This window comes from Alexandromys fortis, unplaced genomic scaffold, assembly GCF_014885135.2.
Source record: "Alexandromys fortis isolate MF-2015 unplaced genomic scaffold, M_Fortis_MF-2015_v1.1 scaffold_117, whole genome shotgun sequence".
NCBI lineage: Eukaryota > Metazoa > Chordata > Mammalia > Rodentia > Cricetidae > Alexandromys > Alexandromys fortis.
In genome coordinates this window covers 841,264-859,026 of record NW_026068015.1, presented here as the reverse complement: position 1 = coordinate 859,026, position 17,763 = coordinate 841,264, and the positions used below count along the sequence as shown (strand labels likewise).

Sequence of the window (17,763 nt, the reverse complement as noted above, 5' to 3'; positions counted from 1 at the left end):
GTAAACAGTATAGGTGAAATAAACTCTTTCCTCCACAAGTTACTTTTGGTCACTGTCTTTATCACAGTAATGGAAAACCAATACAGCATTCATTTTTTTTTCTTAAGACAATCAGTGATGTATTAAGGAAACGTAATTTAAGTGTAAGTAAATATGTAATAATTGAATTGTATGAGAAGTGAATTTAATGTACAGAATATAAAAATTAAAAATATTTTCTGAATGTTTTCTTTTTTTTACCTGTAAATCAAGCTTACTTCTTTGCATTTGATAAACTTCAATCTTCTTGTAAAGCATCATAGCATAACTGGTATGTAAAATTCTGATATGTACCTTTTGCTATACTATATGCTGTTTTTATCAAATCCTTAATGAAGAAAATTAAAGTATCAATTAAACAGCAACACTGAGAAGTGCCGTCATGAACTGGGAACAATACACTAAAGAAAAAGAATAAAATTCTATAAAAGTCAATAATAGAGCAAATACAAGATGGCTCCCTGACTGCCAAACCTAACAAATAATTTAATTGTAATAGGTAACCATGAGAAAGGTGTCCTAAAAAATGAAGGGTCTTTGAACAAAATAATGGTTCGTCAGATTAATCTTAGATAAATAAATATAAATAGTCACTGCCATCCAAAGTTCATGCTATCACTGATCAAAGTAAACAATCAAAAACCACAAAGTCAGGTTTGGAGCCGGGCGGTGGTGGCGCACACCTTTAATCCCAGCACTCGGGAGGCAGAGGCAGGCGGATCTCTGTGAGTTCGAGGCCAGCCTGGTCTACAAGAGCTAGTTCCGGGACAGGCACCAAAGCAACAGAGAAACCCTGTCTCGAAAAACCAAAGAAAAAAAAAAGTCAGGTTTGGAGACGACAGTCAGTCAAGGGTTTACCACATAATCATGAAGTCTCAAGTTCAGATCCCCAGCACCCACAAAAGAGAAGCTAGGCATGGCAGTCAGCAGGCATCTATTATCTCAGTAATCTCAGTAATGCAGCTGTTGAGGCAGAAAGAACCTGATTTGGATTGGGGGGGGGGGGTCCTTGCTAGCCAGTGTAGTCCAGCTGGAAACTTCGGGTACAGTGAAGAATACCTTAGTCACAGTGAGACTTTGCCTCAAAACCAGAGGTAGAAAATGACTGACATTGACCTCTGACAATTCACTTTCATGGTTCACAATGTGCACATATACCCATGAACACAGGAAAATATATACACAGATTACACAAACATAGAAACCCCACACAGTGCAAATCAAGAGCATTCTGTATTTCATCCTTTATAGTGCTTGCTACAAGAATAAAATCTAGAGTCGTACTTTCTGTATTCCAAACTATGTCTCAACAAGCACAACATTTATGTCCTGGACACAAGTTACTTATTATTTAGGGATTTTATGTATACCTTCAAAAGTGCAAGCAATGTCACTAAATCTCATCAGCAACAAATGCCTACTATTACAGCATGAACATGCAGTGCCTTGGAAGAGAATCTGAAGTTAATGTAGATAAAGGCTGCTGCTCAAGGCATAGGGCCCATGAGAGGAGGATTTGGAACATATTTGGGAATGAGCAGGAAAGGGTCAGAGAAGAGTATCTGTAAGCTCCTAGAAGGGAAAGAAAAGACAGGCCAACATCCAGAGAGGAAATGAATATGATATACCTCTAAAATAATGATAGGAAAGGGACTTCCGAGAGCATGAATATAAGCATTACCCTTTATTTCAAAGCATGAAAGATTCATCAATATGACTTCAGATGCCACCGTCAACAGAATGTTAAGGAGCTACCCACACCAGCTGCTTGTCTATGTGAGTCTCACCACTTTTCACAAAGCAATATATTGCAGCAGACAGAATGTCAAGACAAATGAGGTCCCAGCCGCCTCCTATGAATCCAGAGAAGAAAGAGATTTACAAAACTGTGACATGATGCTCTAGCTCAACAATTTTCGGTTGGGAAGTAAATAACATTTGTTTTATTTCAAATTTAAATGGACTCTTCAATGTCACTTGAAGACATTACTTCTCAAATATTTGCTTCTATTAATAATATAGTAAAAGTTACTCATCTAGCATAAAAAAATAAAATTTACTTTCTATCTCCATGTTTTTGAAATGTCAAGAGTCTTGAACAAGTGGATAAAAACCACTATATTAGCATGTTTGTCATGATTAATTAATGCCCATGCCCCCTCAATTTCCTCATTTCAAAACTGTGAAGAAAAGCGTATAATTTACAAGCTTTTTGAGAGGAAATTCTGAAGGCTACGGTTGTGTGCCTCTCAGATCCCCACTGCTGTCCTTGCCCTGCTGCTGTGTTGTCTGCTCCCCATTGAATTCCTCAGACCTCACTGTGATGCCTTGTGTGGGTGCTCACAGACTCTTCCGAGCGTGGAGGCACACAGAACGCCCAGTGAGAACACATATGAAGAAGCACTCCACATTGAGAGAGCACTGTAAGGTCAGTGCAAGTGTTGTCCTCACAGATCAAATGTCCAGTTTGTTGTTCAGCAGTTCTGCTCCCTGCACCTGCTCTCCGACACAGTATGATCCATGAGGAGATGAGGGCACTGGTAGATTAAAGAGCCTGAAGTCGACATTACTCCTTGCTCTGTCTGGCACAAGCAGTGGTGGTACTCACAGAGATGTTTTCGTTGTGATGCTTACACAAGATAACTTGATGTCAGATGCAGCAGGAGACCATCTCACTGTCCAAGTTGATGGCTACTAGAAAGCCAGAGTTTAGGGCCTCTAGGGTCCGCTGTTGGGAACTGATAATGTTCGGCATAAAACTTTGAACAACCAATACAGTGAGTGGTTTAGCTAGCCCGATGGAAAAGGAATGCTCATATATTAGCTGCTGGCATGGCTTCTGGGAAGTCTATAGATGCTCAAGGCTGCAGGCTGCCAGGGATGACTGTCTGCTGACACCAGTGTCTGATGAAATACTCCAGGCCCCATAGGCTGACTTCAATGCAGCAGTCATTCATGTGAGCAGGAATGAGCTCAGCTGCTGCCCATTTACATAAAAATTTCCACAATTTTAATTGAATTTTCTATTTAATCTTCATAACTAATATGTGAAAATGATACTAAAATGTTTTAATATACCTTATATTTAATTATCACTGGTAAACATTTGCTAATTACTCATATTAAAATCAAGTGAATGGCTGCCCAGCAGTCCATAGGGAAGAAACACGGTACACCAGGAAAGACTATCCTATACACAAGCTGGGCTCTGTGGGTTCTCTCTATGAAATCAATGCATTGGAAAGGACTCAGGTTAGTCTTGTTTCGTTTCTTGCTGCAATCCCAGTAGATTAAACTCAACAAGTAGAGATGGCATGAACAGATAAAAAAATCTTCACCTCATATCATCTAGAATGGCTACTTTTGGAATGATGAGGAAGATGCCTGGGAACACATGAAAGACAGACATTTTTAGAAAAGGCATTCACAACAAAGCCAGGAAAATATAGCCACAAACCAGAAGAACAAGGCTAAGGGAGGAAGCAACCAGACTCATTTACCCAGGCCTTGTCAGTACTCCCTTGACAAGTTCTGAGTGGTAACTCCACCTTCTCCCTTTAAATCAACCATGGAATCTTGGAACATATGAAATTATAACCAGATTTAGGTATATGCCCAGGCCATCAAACATCAAAATCAAAAATCTTCCTTCAAAAAAGAAGGAAAGAATGAAGGAAATAAAGAAGGAAGAAAGGAAAGAAGGAAAGAGGGAAGAAAGAAAGAAAGAAAGAAAGAAAGAAAGAAAGAAAGAAAGAAAGAAAGAAAGAAGAGGCCTGCAAATTGAAGACAGTAATCATATTGTTAAATCCATTTTTTTCTGACTCCATGATCTACTTTTGCTCATTTTTCTGGTTCAAGTGCTGTCTTATTCCATGTAATTTGCACAACACGGAGGGCATTCTGTGTTTACCTTTGGTTCCAGGCAAGATCATATGAATAATCCTCCAGCTACGGCTACTACTGAATGCTCAAAGAAACTAATCAATGAAAACATGTTCAGGAAATACACAAGAAATCATCCAAGCTGTTTGCTATATAAATCTCTATTTTTACATTTTGTATATTTTAGCAACCTTGTCATTATAATCTGAAGTTATTATTTTCATATAATGAACAAAAGTAAACTCTATTAACTACCTGTACTCCAAGATGTAAACCTAGAACATTATTCTCCAACAACTGAGAGCCCAACAGTACAACTTTAAAATAACAATAAATCAGTCAGGAGTTCATTAAATTTTTTGAAGCCTTCTATGATGTGTTCCTATTCTCCTATTTTTTAAAAAAAACTGTGATTTCAAATTAAGTCTAAGAAGAAAAGTATAAGCCATCTTTTTCTTCCCTACCTATGAGTGGGAGAGTCACTCAAACTATCCACTGTGCACTTTAATTTTCTGTCTGATGTACAAAGGATTTTAGGTTTAGAATATGTATAATATCATTGTCATAAATGAAACTTATTAGCCAAACCAATATCAATAACTAAATAAATCTAATAATGCTTTCTTGGACCTTTAACATATAATTGTCAGTTAAATTCATACAGTCAATAAATCAATAATTTAGTGACATTTTCTATATAATTAAAGGAAGAATAAAAATCAAAGGGAAAAAACACTAAACAATAGGCAGACTTAAAAGTTTGGGTCCATTTAAACAAGGAGGCATAGGATTTTAGTAAACATAACTATTTTTAAAATTGTAGCAACTTCTTTATAGAAAATTCTTCTTAAGAGGAGTTAGAAATATGAAATAGCATTTCCCATAAAAAATAGATCATGATGACAGTCCAAGTGGTAGAACACACCTATAATGTCTCAGTATTAGAGAGGCAGGAGAAGGAAGGTTATGGGAAGTTCTCAGAAAATTTAGTCTACACAAAATATTCCAAGCCAGGTATGTCTTCAAAGGAAGACTAGACCTGAAAACCCCAAAAGCAATATGTAGATGACAATTTAGATAGATAGATAGATAGATAGATAGATAGATAGATAGATAGATAGATAGATAGATAGATAGATGATATAAATACACACATAAATAAATAGTAGATAAAATATATAGATATATGATAAATAATAAATATAGATAGGTAGACAGATGATACGGTGATACATACGTTAGATGAATAGGTAGATAGATAGATAGATAGATAGATAGATAGATAGATAGATAGATAGATAGGATAAATAGATGATAGATGATATATGGGTGCCATGTAGCTCACAACACATGATATATTCCCAAAAAATACCGACTACTAAAATTCTCTGTTCTTGGCCATGAGCAAAATTATGGAATAAGTGTTTGCTTTGAGAAGAGTAATTTTTTGTTTAAGGAGAGAGGTGCAATAAACAATGATGAAAAAATTCTCATTAGTGGGATATTGAGTCCTTTAGGTATAAGCCAAGGAGGTTATAGATGGGTCGTGTAATAAATCTACTTTTAGCTCTTTGAGAATTCTGCACACTGATCTCTAAAGAAGCTGCACCAGAGAATGTGGGTCTCCATTTCCTCATCCTCACCAGCATTTCTTGTCAGTTGACTGGGGTAAGATGAAATCTCAAAGTAGTCTTAATTTGCATTTACCAAATTGTTAAGGATGATGAACACCTTATTGATAATTCTCAGTCATTTATATTTTACCCCTTGAGAATTCTCTTCAGATCTATAGTCCATATTTGAACTGTGTGATTTGCTTTCACGGTTCTTCTTTTTGTTATATATTTTGGTTATCAATCCTCTATTGGATGTATCGCTAAAACTTTCTCCCACTCTTTGGGTCCCTCTTGCCTTCGTTAATTGTTTCCTTTGCTACACAGAAGACTTTTATGTTTCTTAGTTACTGTTTGTCAGTTGATGTCTTAATTTCTCAGCAAAAATAAAATCTGTTCAGAAAGTTATTTCCTATGCCTTTATCTCATAGGGTACTGTCTATGCTTGCCTAGTAGTTTCAGCATTTTAACTTTCATAGTTGAGGTCTTTGATTCATTTGCAGTTGATTTTGCATAGAATTATAAATACGGGATTCATTTTATAGTTCTATGTTTGGACACTCTCTTTTCTCAACATCATTTCTTGAGGATGCCCTCTTCCATTGTGTATTTTTTAGCATCCTTATAGCATATATAGTGACTATAGTTTCATGCGCTGTTTTTGTCTTCTAGTTTGCTCCCTTGCTTTCTGTGTAGGCTTTTGTGCCTTCATGGAAAACCTGACATAAATACACATTTTATTGACTGGTCTTTAAGCAAGTTTACCACTATACTGCATATTTTAATGAGTTGGGTAAATTATTGATTACAACCCTTTCTATATTTGTGCAAACTGATTTTAAGTGCTATTTTTAGTGTGTGTGTGTGTGTGTGTGTGTGTGTGTGTGTGTGTGTGTGTTGTGTGGGCAAGTGTGCCACAGTGAGATCAGAAAAAACTTCTGTGGAGAAGAGTGAATATGTTCTGAATACAATTCATTCATCTATGTATGAAATTACAAAAGAATAAATGAACTTAAAATTAAATTCAGGAATGGGCCCCCACAGATTGTGTATGTGTGTGTGCATGCATGAATGTGTGTGCATGTGTGTGTGCTGCATACAGAGAAGCAATTGAGTCCATTTAGTGTTGCTCTTACACACATGTGTAGGGATGTCCACTTGGGATTGGTTAGTCTACCAGTGGTTTGTTCCTTGAGAAAACTGATTCTCCCTTTTTCATCCACCATTGATTGTTTGTATTTCTGTATATTGATAGATGAGGTCCATTCACATTGGCAAGCAAGCTGTGGTTGTTACTGTGCAGATTCTGTTTGGGTGGACATACTGCTGAGAATTTATGGATGAACTTTCCCTGTCATATCTAGGGTCTTCTATTTCACTGCAAGCATCTTGGTCGTCTGGCTCTAACAATCTTTCTCCCCTCCACATTTTTCTTCTATCCTTAGGCATAAGAGTTGCACTGCAGATATATCAACTTAGGTTGAACAGCCCACAGTCACTTATTCCCTGCATAGGGACCTGCTTTGTATTTATGTAATAGTCTCCACCTAGTGTAAAAAGAAGTATTTTTGATGAGGGTGAGAGCTATACTTATCTGTGTTATGAGAATAGATATTTAAAAAATAAGAATTGTATTGGTTTAGAAAATGGCAGTAGATAGTTCTCCTCTTGGGTCTTTGACCACTCCAACAATCGGTTTCTGGCTAGGTTTACAGTACTAGACATAAATCTCTCCTACTGAGTTAATTCTTGAGTCCAATTAGACAGCCGTTGGCTACTTGCAAGTTAAAAGCACTATTCCACCATTGAGGACCTTTTGTCAGCCTAGTCATTATTGTAGTCTGTAGGGTTTACAGATAAATAGGCTATCGATTGCTTCTCCCTTGGCAGCTTGCAGAGCATCTTCCAATACTATGATACCTAGTCCTCAGGGAGGAAGCTTCTGGGCCAGTTCAATCTAGGATCCTTTAAATCCTGTGTTCACAGTGTGTGGCATCTTCTGCTATAGGGTCATACTTCAGCAAACCCCCAGAAATTAAAAAAAAAAGGCTCTTGGATTACGTAGAGACTAACAACTCAAAGGAAAATTTCTCATGGCCGGCACTAGGCTTTATTAGACAGCCTATGGGAGGAGCATTATCACTCCACATGGCTTGGCACTACTCCATTTAAACTAAACATACACACACACACACACAGTCATATTTTTATTTCATTTTTGATGTGAGAGTTGAAATTTGACCAGGGTGTAAAAACAAATTGCAGGAAAGACTTAAAAGTGAAAATGCCTTCATAGTCCTCATATTTATTATTTTATTTCCCACAAGCTGCTTTGAGATGAAAATTTGCAAAGTAGGGATTATAGTAATGATGACACTTTGTGCTTCTCTAAAGTAAAATGCAATTATTTATTATGTCTTTGAACAATCTCTGCCTACCTCAGCCCAGTTCACTGCAGTGAGCACACAGGATTTGTATTCAACTACTCAGAACATTGCCCCACCACAGGTGTTATTCAAAGAGTCCTTAGAAGCCCTTCCCTGCTGCAGCCAGTGGGACAGTGACTGATTCTTTACTTAAATCTGGGATGGTCAGATTCCAGAACCAGGTATTTCTTACCTGCTTTAGAATGGCGACCTTGCAGGTAAGGAGCCTGACCAGTGCTTATAGAATATAAGCATTCTAAAATTATAATTCTTCCTCTTCTTTCCTTTCCTTGTCCTCCGTCTTCTTAACATGCCATGAGCAAAGAGTTACCTTCCCCTTGGCCATGCTATCCAACCCAGATGAGCAAACCAAGGGTCCCAGTCTGGAATACACTAGTTTGACCTTAACTCCACCGGAAAGCTTGGTAATGTGGCCTCAGCATAGCTGCCATTGTACTTTGGGTGATTCTACTGCTGTGTTGTTGCTTGTTAGCTGTGGTTTTGGAATTTAAAAGGTACAGTTTTAGTTGGTTACTTTAGTAATATTAGTCTTTTTATTGAACAAAAATAGTATTCTGATTTAAAGTAAAAATATCCATAATGTAAAAATGTATATAAATAATCTTGGGGTAAAGTCAGGGTGTCAAATTTGAAAAACTGCCTCTTGTATTACAAGAATGAAAAGCAACTCTGTAGAAATCATTGGTATGGGTCAATGTTTCCTTGCTTCCAAAAGCTAACTAATGGTCTGCTTCCTGCAAGGAGACAAGTGAAAAAGATTCTAACAACTTGCATTTTCCACCACATTGCACTGAATTAAAAAAAAATGAAAATAGAAAGCAAACTATATCCTGACAACAGCGGCTTCACAGAGTTGGCTGGCTTCCAAGCAAGTTCTCTTCAAGAAACCAGTCTCCCCTTCATGAAACTTATGAGTACCCCAAAGTCCTTTTGTTGAGCAGGACTTCCCAGAGAGACAGATACCATGGGGAAAAGCACACACCGACAGCCCCTTTGTCTTTTCTAAATCTAATCCTAACATGATAGGGCAGTCCTTTTTCATCAGCCACAGGCGCTTCCCATGGGCTGCTGGGTCAAGTGCACACTTTAGAATCTGTGCACTCGGGCTCCCACAAGACTCTGAGATACTTTCTATAGAGTTTTATTATTATTATTATTAAAAAATAATAGACTGAGAAGGAGAAACTCACTGTGATTCATGAACCATAGCCAGGTGGCTGATTGCCCTTTCATTTGAATCTGTCTTCCTGTAGCCACACTCCTTTGGAACATAAATCTACCGAGGGCAACAGCATGCTGAGACAGACCGCCTCATCTCAAGCAGAGCCCAATGCATGCCATGAATTATCTGACAGCTGGTCACCCTCCACTTCCAATCTCATAAAGTTTAAATATTCAAGTTAATATCCTCCTCGTGGAGTTATTCTCCCAGCAGAATGAAGAACGAAATCAGAACATCAATGTGAACACCAAGCTCTGTAAAGGCTTCCTTCACAGTCTAGAAAAGGCGATCGTCAGTCAGAACAGCACTCACAATAAAGACAAAGTTCAAAGTCGATTCTGCAAGGAAAGTAGGTGAGGTCATCTACAGCAAATGTCGTTTTAAGCATTAATTTTGTTTTTGAAGTCAAATCCTGTGACAATTTCATACAATATTACCTTGAGATTTGACGGAAAAATGTTTTTGAATTAGTAGTAGTTCATGAATTTTTGAATTTCATATGTATTCACATAAATGTATAATTCTTAAACTTGATTTCATCTAATAAAATGAAAAATACAAATAAAAAATCCTTTACAAAGGCCCAGAGTACATTTGTTAAGGGCTTTCCTACCCCTTTAACAATAAAAATCAATTGTTAGCTAAAGTAGGCTTTGAAGCTGTAAAATATAATATTCAAATATTAAATATTCAAATCTTAAGGTTATAGCCAAATGATATTTCTAAGCAATTTTAATGCAACTGATTTTGAAAAACCTGAGATTTTTGAGAACTGCTAAAATAAATCAATTAAGTGGCATTTGAAATACGTTTTAAGAATTTTATTTCCTGTAGGGACTGAGAGGAACTAACTCTGTATCCTAAAACCACACACTTGAGACATGAGTTTGGCTCTTAAAACACTTACCTTCTTCAAAGATAGTATTTGCTTTTATTTCTAAGGTCAACGAACAGATCTAGGAAACAAGCTGTGTTGTTAAGAAGCAGTCTCTCTTGGAGGAGTGCCAGCTGAGGCCAGTCCCTGGAACACCGGAGCAGACAAAGCAGAGGACACAGCAGGACCTAAGCAGGCAGCCAGGGCTGTGCCTTCCCAGACAGTCAACACGAGAGGAAAGCCTGAAACTTTTGTCATGATCTGTCCTTTGCTTAGCTGCAGGTGCTGTCTGCTGGAAAAAGGGAAGGCTGGTGTGGGTGCCAGCAGCGGTGGTGAAATGTAATGCTCTCTTCTGTGGCACCAGTCGGAGTGACGGGCCGATTTTCAGGGGGTACAATTGCTCATGCTCTAATGCAACTTTGGACACATGGCGTGGGGATAGGTGGGGATAAGTGAAGAATGAACCTTTGTGACAGCTCGCTAGAACATCCATGTAAGATGTGACTATCAGAAAGGCAATGTAGGTGGGGGAAGGGCAAGGAAGCTACTAGCTCTCAAGTTCAAGGTCATTGCTGAGTTCCACCTATTACTACTTGAAGTCTATTAGCCTTCCTCTTTGCCAAAACTGGAATAGATTGATTCCAGTGCCCATTTGCTAACAGAGCTCTGACACAGCAGCCATCTCCAGTCTTTTATAATCCACAGGTAACTTCACCTAAGCCTTAGATTTTTCAGACGGGTCAGGTAAATGAAAAAACAACTCAGGCGGACAGCAGTGGCCATCAAACAGCTATGTCTGAAGTGTGGTCTGAAGAAGGAATCAGCAAAGGAATTCAGGACAGGGAATGTGTGAGCAAAGGAGAATTCATGCTGAAGCAGAGGAGAAGAAGTACACAGATGGTCTCCTTGACAGTGTTAGATTGTCAGAACTCAGGAAAAGATGCAAAATGTAAAAAGACTAGGAAAACTGCCGCAGTCTGTGACTCCTGTTCTCAACTATGGCCATTTAAGCAATGTCTGGAGATATTTTATTTGTCTTTTTGGAGGTTACTGCTTTTCATGGGTAAAGGTCAAAGATGTTATTAAACATGCTGCAGTCAGGCGAGGCAGTGTTCCCCATAATTTCAGCATTCAGAAGCAGGAGGATCAAAATCAACTAGGGCTAGCTCAGGCAACACAGACCAAAGAAAAGTCCCATAATGCCTAAGACATGTCCTCTAAGAGGAATTACCTATGAGAAAAGATCAAGGTTTGTCAAGGTTGTCAAAATAGAAATAAGACACTGCAGCTGAGAAACTCCAGAAGAAGTGGACTCCCTGACCTGTGTCAAGGCAACACAGACGGGATGGAGCCCTGGCTGTAGGAGACACAGAAATGCACGTTTGTTTCCTCGAGGACAATGGTGTAGTAAGCAGTCCTGGGCGATAAAGAAGCTAAAAGAAAACAAGAAAAGAACTGACGGAGGATTGTCCCCTGATGCAGACCATGACTAGTGGAAAGATTTGTTTAAGGGAAAAGTGATGGATACGTTCCTCGGGTCCAGGAAAACCAAGGGTCATGGCCAGAGTTCAATGTGGTAAAGGAAAGTTTGCAGAAACAGAACATGTGCTGTGAATGCGCAAAGTTCACACTTGCTACCCAAGAGAAGTTGCTCAAGACCTATATGACTGGTTACAGGGAGAAAGGGTAATGTTTCCTTGCAGTGCAAAAGGCAGGGGCCCTGCCATGGGTTTCCTGCAAGCATTCTGGCAGCAGAAATCTTCACAAACAAACTAGCAAGCTATGCTGCCTCTCTAAGAAACTATTGATGTAGACCAGGCTGCTCACACTTAGAGCCCCACCTACCTCTGCCTCCCTGATGCTGGGACAGAAAGTGAATGCCGCTATACCTGGCTTTAGCCAGTTGTTATTGTGAGACTATTTCAAATTGCCTAGAACTGCTTGTAAAAATGTTTACTTAGATAAATACTAGGACTGCCAATGAAACTCTGGAATCTGTAACATGGCCCTCAATAAAATGCCTTCTTATACTAGATAGTCCCAGATGAAGCTGCCGCCCACTGACACCTGCTTTGTGAAAGGTAACTGTACACATACACGCTGCAGCCCAAGCTTATTTCCACAGCCTGGTCTATGTCATGGGAGTCTGAGGACAGGCCCATGCTGCCTGACTCTTAGCACCAAAATAAAGCTCCCGGATGGGCCTCTCTTAGCCCAATAGTTTCTTATGTTTCTCACCGATGTGTAAGCTAATCCTTGAACAGTTCTGAGAACAACCAGCTAAAGCCAGGTGTGGATGTACACACCTTCAATTCACGTTCTCGGGAGGCAGAGGCAGGTGGAACTCTGAGTTTGAAGCCAGCCTGCTCAAGAGAGTTCCAGGCTAGCTAGAGTGACATGGTGAGACCTTGTCTCAACAGCAATAATAAAAAGGAAGGAAGAAAGGAGGGAGGGAGGGAGAGAGGGAGGGAGGGGGGAGGAAATAAAGAATAAAGTAAGGGAGGAATAAAGAGAAATATAGAAGCAGACAGAGACAGAGGCACACACAACAGAGAGAGAGACAGAGACGCACAGAGAGAGACAGACTAACAGAAGACAAGAACAACTGAGCTGGCTCCATACAGAAAGTATAATAGTTGAGAATACATGCAGTACATCATCTTTTTTTAAATAAAGACTAAAAACTGGGCACTTGTTTCAGAATTGATATAAGAAACTAAGAACAACAGAAACTATAATAGAAGAGGCCAAAGTAGTCTGACACGGGAGTGAGAGGGTCCCTGGATTAACATAAAAATAAAAAAGTGTCAGCAATCCAAACACACAATTGCACTGTCAGATTGAAACTGTCCATGCATGATGCATCTGTCAATCACAGCTCCTGATCTGACATGACAAGTATGTGGTTCTTGAGTTAATCATAAACCATTTCTACAATGTTAAAATTATGACAAATAGCTATATATTAAATATCTTCCTTTTTCTAAATTCTAGGAAACGTTTTGTTGAATTTTGTTATGCAATACTAATATATTTATAGGCCTAAGTCAGAATTTCCCTTTCATAGTAAAGTTAATCTGTTGTACTTAAATTTTGAAAAATATAAAAGAGATAGGAAAAATAGCTTTAAAATTGTTTAAAGAAAATGTTAAACCTTAAGACTGCAGTGATGATGTTTTAAGAATTTGCTATTTTTTTATTATGCCTCAATTCTGCTTTACCACGTGTGCATCTATTCAGATAGTCAGAAAGTTGTAACAGATCCAGAATCAATCAACCCTCAGTCTCCCTTGCTGTGAAGCTGTGCCAGCAAATGGGGCAACTATGAAAGACACATGACAGCTTCGATCTTGGAGAACAGATGATTTGACCAATTAAAAACAAAATCACAGGACAAGAGAGATGGCTGAGCCGTTAAGCACACTGGCTGCTCTTGCAGAGGACCTGCGCTGTTCCCAGCTTCCACATGGCAGTTTATAATAATCCATAACTCCAGTTCCATGGGATCTGATGCCCTCTCTTGTCTTCTACGTGCACCAGACACACACGTAGCACACATACATACATTCGGGCGAAACACACATACCCATGAAAAGGATCTGGAAAAAATGAAATCGTTTTTAATCATAAAAGCAAAGCACCAAGAGTAAAAAGCAAGCAGCCCTGGTCTTCTAATGTCTACGCTTTAAGGACAGAACATTTCTGAAGATGTCCTGCAGCACTGCAGACTATTCTTTACAGTTTCTGCACCCAGACTTACATTAAAATGAAATGGCCACTATAAGTAAGGAAAGGTGGGGCAGAGTGGGAATGTGAGAGTCATAGGTTCTGCCATCGTAAATGGACTGACGGACAAATGGTGTTTCTTGGCATTGGGTCTGTCTCATTTGCAGTTTCAAAAGTTCTCTCATGCAATCACTGTCTCTTCTCATATGATGCTCTTGGGACTCTGTCAGCAAGAAGACAACAACCATGAACCTGAACCATGCCCCTCCTTTACAACTTATGGAGTCTCCGGTATTCTGAGACAACAAAAACTGGACTGATGCAATCAAATCAGAGAGAAGGTTCTTTTCTTTGTCTTTACTATGGCCCTTAATATTCCTTTAATAACAGAGAAGTAAAGAAATATGTACAACTTTTAATGGGGTTTTACTATGTACTGTTTAATAGTGTGGTTGTACACTTTAGTAGTGATAGCTACTGAGGGAACAGAGTAGCTGCTTGTCACATCCTTCTGGAAAGAGCATGACGAGCCAGGACTGCCCAGGCTCTGCATATCTCTTTCTCAGACTGAACTTCCCACCATTTAACATAAAGCGAGTTGTCATCTACAAGAACTATAACTAAGGTAGGGAGTATGTAAATGAAAATGACTCATTTCCCAAAGCTAATCCAAACCAAAGGCTTCTAACGGGCTTAAAGAGAAACCTGCGGGTGAGTCCAAATCTCCCAGTAGCACATGAGTGAGAACACACATTTTAAACCACTAGCTTACTTGGAAGAACCAGGGAAAGCTGGCCCACCCCTGAGCTTCTCGGACATTGTGTGCACTGACTCGGGAGTGTGAATGAGACCCTGGAAGTCTCCTGAAAGCCCACAATCCACATAAATGATTCTGACAGAAGAATTCTCTGGACTTCCTGACTGAGCTTGCAGCATCAAACACGGGCCTATGTAGTTGAGCATTTAGGTAATACTTTGAATAACAAAATGTTCATGAGTACCCCAGGTGCCACCACTGTGACTATGGAGCAGCATACTCGGCAGCTGTACCTTGAGCCCATTATTATTATAGCATTATTAGGAAGGCATTCCTCACCACACAACATATTAATCAATTCTAGAATCGCCTAAATTACTGTATATTAAAGATGTATCAAGCATATTTCAAATTAATCGACAAATAAAACAATGACTGAAGGATACAGTGAAGCCATAAAGTACTTTCAGGTAAGTCACCTGTAAAACTTCAAAAGTTCTGGCTATTCGAAGTCTGCAAATTTAGCCAGGCCATTGTAGCTTTGCCAGATTCCAGCACTAAGCCTAAAACGTTCCAACAGAAAACGGTGTTGCCCTGCCATCTAGTGGTTGTTTTCTAATACTGCAAAGACACGTGTTGAAGATACAATGGCAAAAGAATAAATCCCCCCCCTTTATCATAATCTCTGTATTGATTCTTTTGAAATTTCACACCACGTACCCTAATTTCTCTCACCTTCAAGTCCCCCTATATCCTCCCCTCACCCTGGTAGCACCCTGCCAAAAGAAAAAAAAATCAAAACAAAACAAAGCAAGCAAACAAACAAAAGCAAGAACAAAACAATAAAAAAAACCACCTCTTCATTACTTTTCTTCTTTTCTTGCCTCTCCAGTACCTCTTCATTCATCATGGTGGCATTGGGAGCAGTGTATCACATGGTATACCCTTTTGTCTAAACATATTTATTAGCAAATGTTCATTGCAGTGAGTCACTTTCTGGTTCAAGGCCTCTGGTTTCTGGTACACCAACAAAACTCCTCTGGGAGATCCAGCACCAGACCCTATGGAGGTCCTGTGGGTATCATTCCACAGTACCAATACTTTCAGGAGCTTCAGCAGGTCATAGATGGGGTAGATACTAGGTTGGACCAATCCAAGGTCCAAAGAGGTAGGAAGAACCCAAACTGGTCAAACAGGGCCTCTGGGGTTGGGCATTCCCATGAGTGGGAGTGGAGCCATCTCATGAGTCAGTTTTCTTTTCCTGTGGCGAGGGGTGGGGCTTTCTCCCAAGTGCAGAGCTAGCTCTCCTCTGAGCATCCAGACCAGCTCTCTGGCTGCAGCATCCAGTGAGGCAGGGGCAGCTTCCCCAGTGCCAGCCAAGGGCAGAGCTGACTCAGCAGAGCCTCTGATTTCATCACGAATGGTTGCTATGGCCCTCTGAGTAGATACAGCCACAGACAGCTACAAGGTCTCCAGTTTCAGCAGGACTACAGACCCAGACACTCCCCTCAGCAACAGCTTGGGCCTAGAGAACATCTGGATCCAGGTGGAACTACTGGCTACTCATATCAGAATGAATTTGGTCATATCAGAATGAATTTGGCCCCAGTCCCAGGCCTCCCTGTGACCTTTGGTGGCAACATGGACCTTGGACTTCAATATAGACCCCAACTCTTGTATTTTAAGGTCTAGAGACAGTGATTTGCTGACCTTATGGGAAAATTTATTTTAAGTAAGCAGGAGCAGAAAAAAATATTCAGATATAAAGTATCTCAAAGGCCAAATCTTAAGTGGACTGGATTGAAAAATGTTTATATAACAATATAGAAACAATATTTCTCCATAAAGAATACAAAACAGTACAGTTTTCTGAAAGGAAAATATTTTTTAACAATTAGCTTCAATCTCAAACAGTGCATTTGTTTAAAAGCGTCTTAAGGGTGTTCTCTTGATTAAAGTTCAACTGCAAAAAGGATGCTGTGTTTTTAATACACCAGAGGAAAAAGACAAGAATTGTTACCTTCTGAGGTGCATGCACTTAGCCTTCTGCTTGTACATGGTCAAATGCAAACATGCATGGTCACTTTTGGTCTGGTGGTACCAGGATTACTGGCGCCATCTACTGTTCTGTGGTTTCTGATTTTCCCAGAATTATGTAAATGCTTTTCACTGTGCACTGACAACAACTTCCAACACCAATCACAAAGATTTCCCTACAATCCTGTGTTACCTTAGGATTTAAGCTTACCAAAAATGCCATATCCACACTCTGACACAAGCGCTCAGCCTACAAGCAAGCTCAACACTTGCATTTAGAATATGTTCAAGCTCTGAGTGGGGATTTTGCAATTTCCCCCACAGCTCCTGCACCTTGTTCACCCTGAGAAAGAAGACCTGGAATGAAGTCACTGAAGGCCATAAGGTGACAATAACACAAGTGTACCAAGTAGCCTGGTCATAGATAGGAGATGCGTGTAAAATATGATTTTTAAAGCATCCCTGTGGTCAGAATTTCTATCCTAGGATTTTGCTTTGAAGCAGAAATGAAGCAATTTCCCCCAAAACAAGGGAATGTGGCTGCCTGGCACACTGTTATCTCTCCTACCCCATGAGACTCTCAAGAGAAAAATTTAACCTCTCTGATTGGCCACATCAATTATGGAACCCAATTTTCCATTCATGCTGTGCTCATTCTGCAAGAGGAGTGAGCAACCTAACACACAATGCGTTACTTATTATTTGCAGATGGACATACAGACTCACCAGACTGTTCATTTTGGAGGACGAGGACCCAGCTCTGTGCTTTCTTAAGCTGCTGGCTTCAGTGTGCCCATCCTTCGGCTTTGAGACCATTTTGCCACTCCCTGCCGTTCCTTCAGATGAGGACCGCAGCCGCCGCTCTATATATCTTCCTTCATGATATGGACTGAGGCTGCTGGCAAGAACTTTCCCAAGACAAATAAAGAAAAGTGAATATCAACGCTTACATGGAGTTTTTAATCAATGTACCATTTTAAAAGTATGAAAAACCTTAGTATGATTCAAAAGCCTTCAACCTCAGAAAAATATCGTAACAGTTTGTTTAATTCCTGTTGAAAACTCCCAGTAATCGCATAAGAAAATCTCTCTATCACACTTGTCATTTCCTCATTAGGGCATCTGAGGCAGGAGGATTGCTGCTAGTTCAATGGTGTGGGAGAACT

The 17,763-nt window shown here is 39.6% G+C and overlaps 1 protein-coding gene across 3 annotated transcripts in view; it reads right to left on the bottom strand.

The window, feature by feature from the left end:
* The window catches only part of Ccser1 (coiled-coil serine rich protein 1), a 1,153,064-nt gene that overhangs the window by 998,456 nt on the left and 136,845 nt on the right, over nt 1-17,763 (bottom strand). For all 3 annotated transcript variants that reach the window (XM_050162333.1, XM_050162332.1, XM_050162334.1), the window contains one exon: nt 17,324-17,505. In XM_050162333.1, coding sequence (XP_050018290.1) covers nt 17,324-17,505 — 182 coding nt within the window. The remainder of the gene's footprint in view (nt 1-17,323; nt 17,506-17,763) is intronic.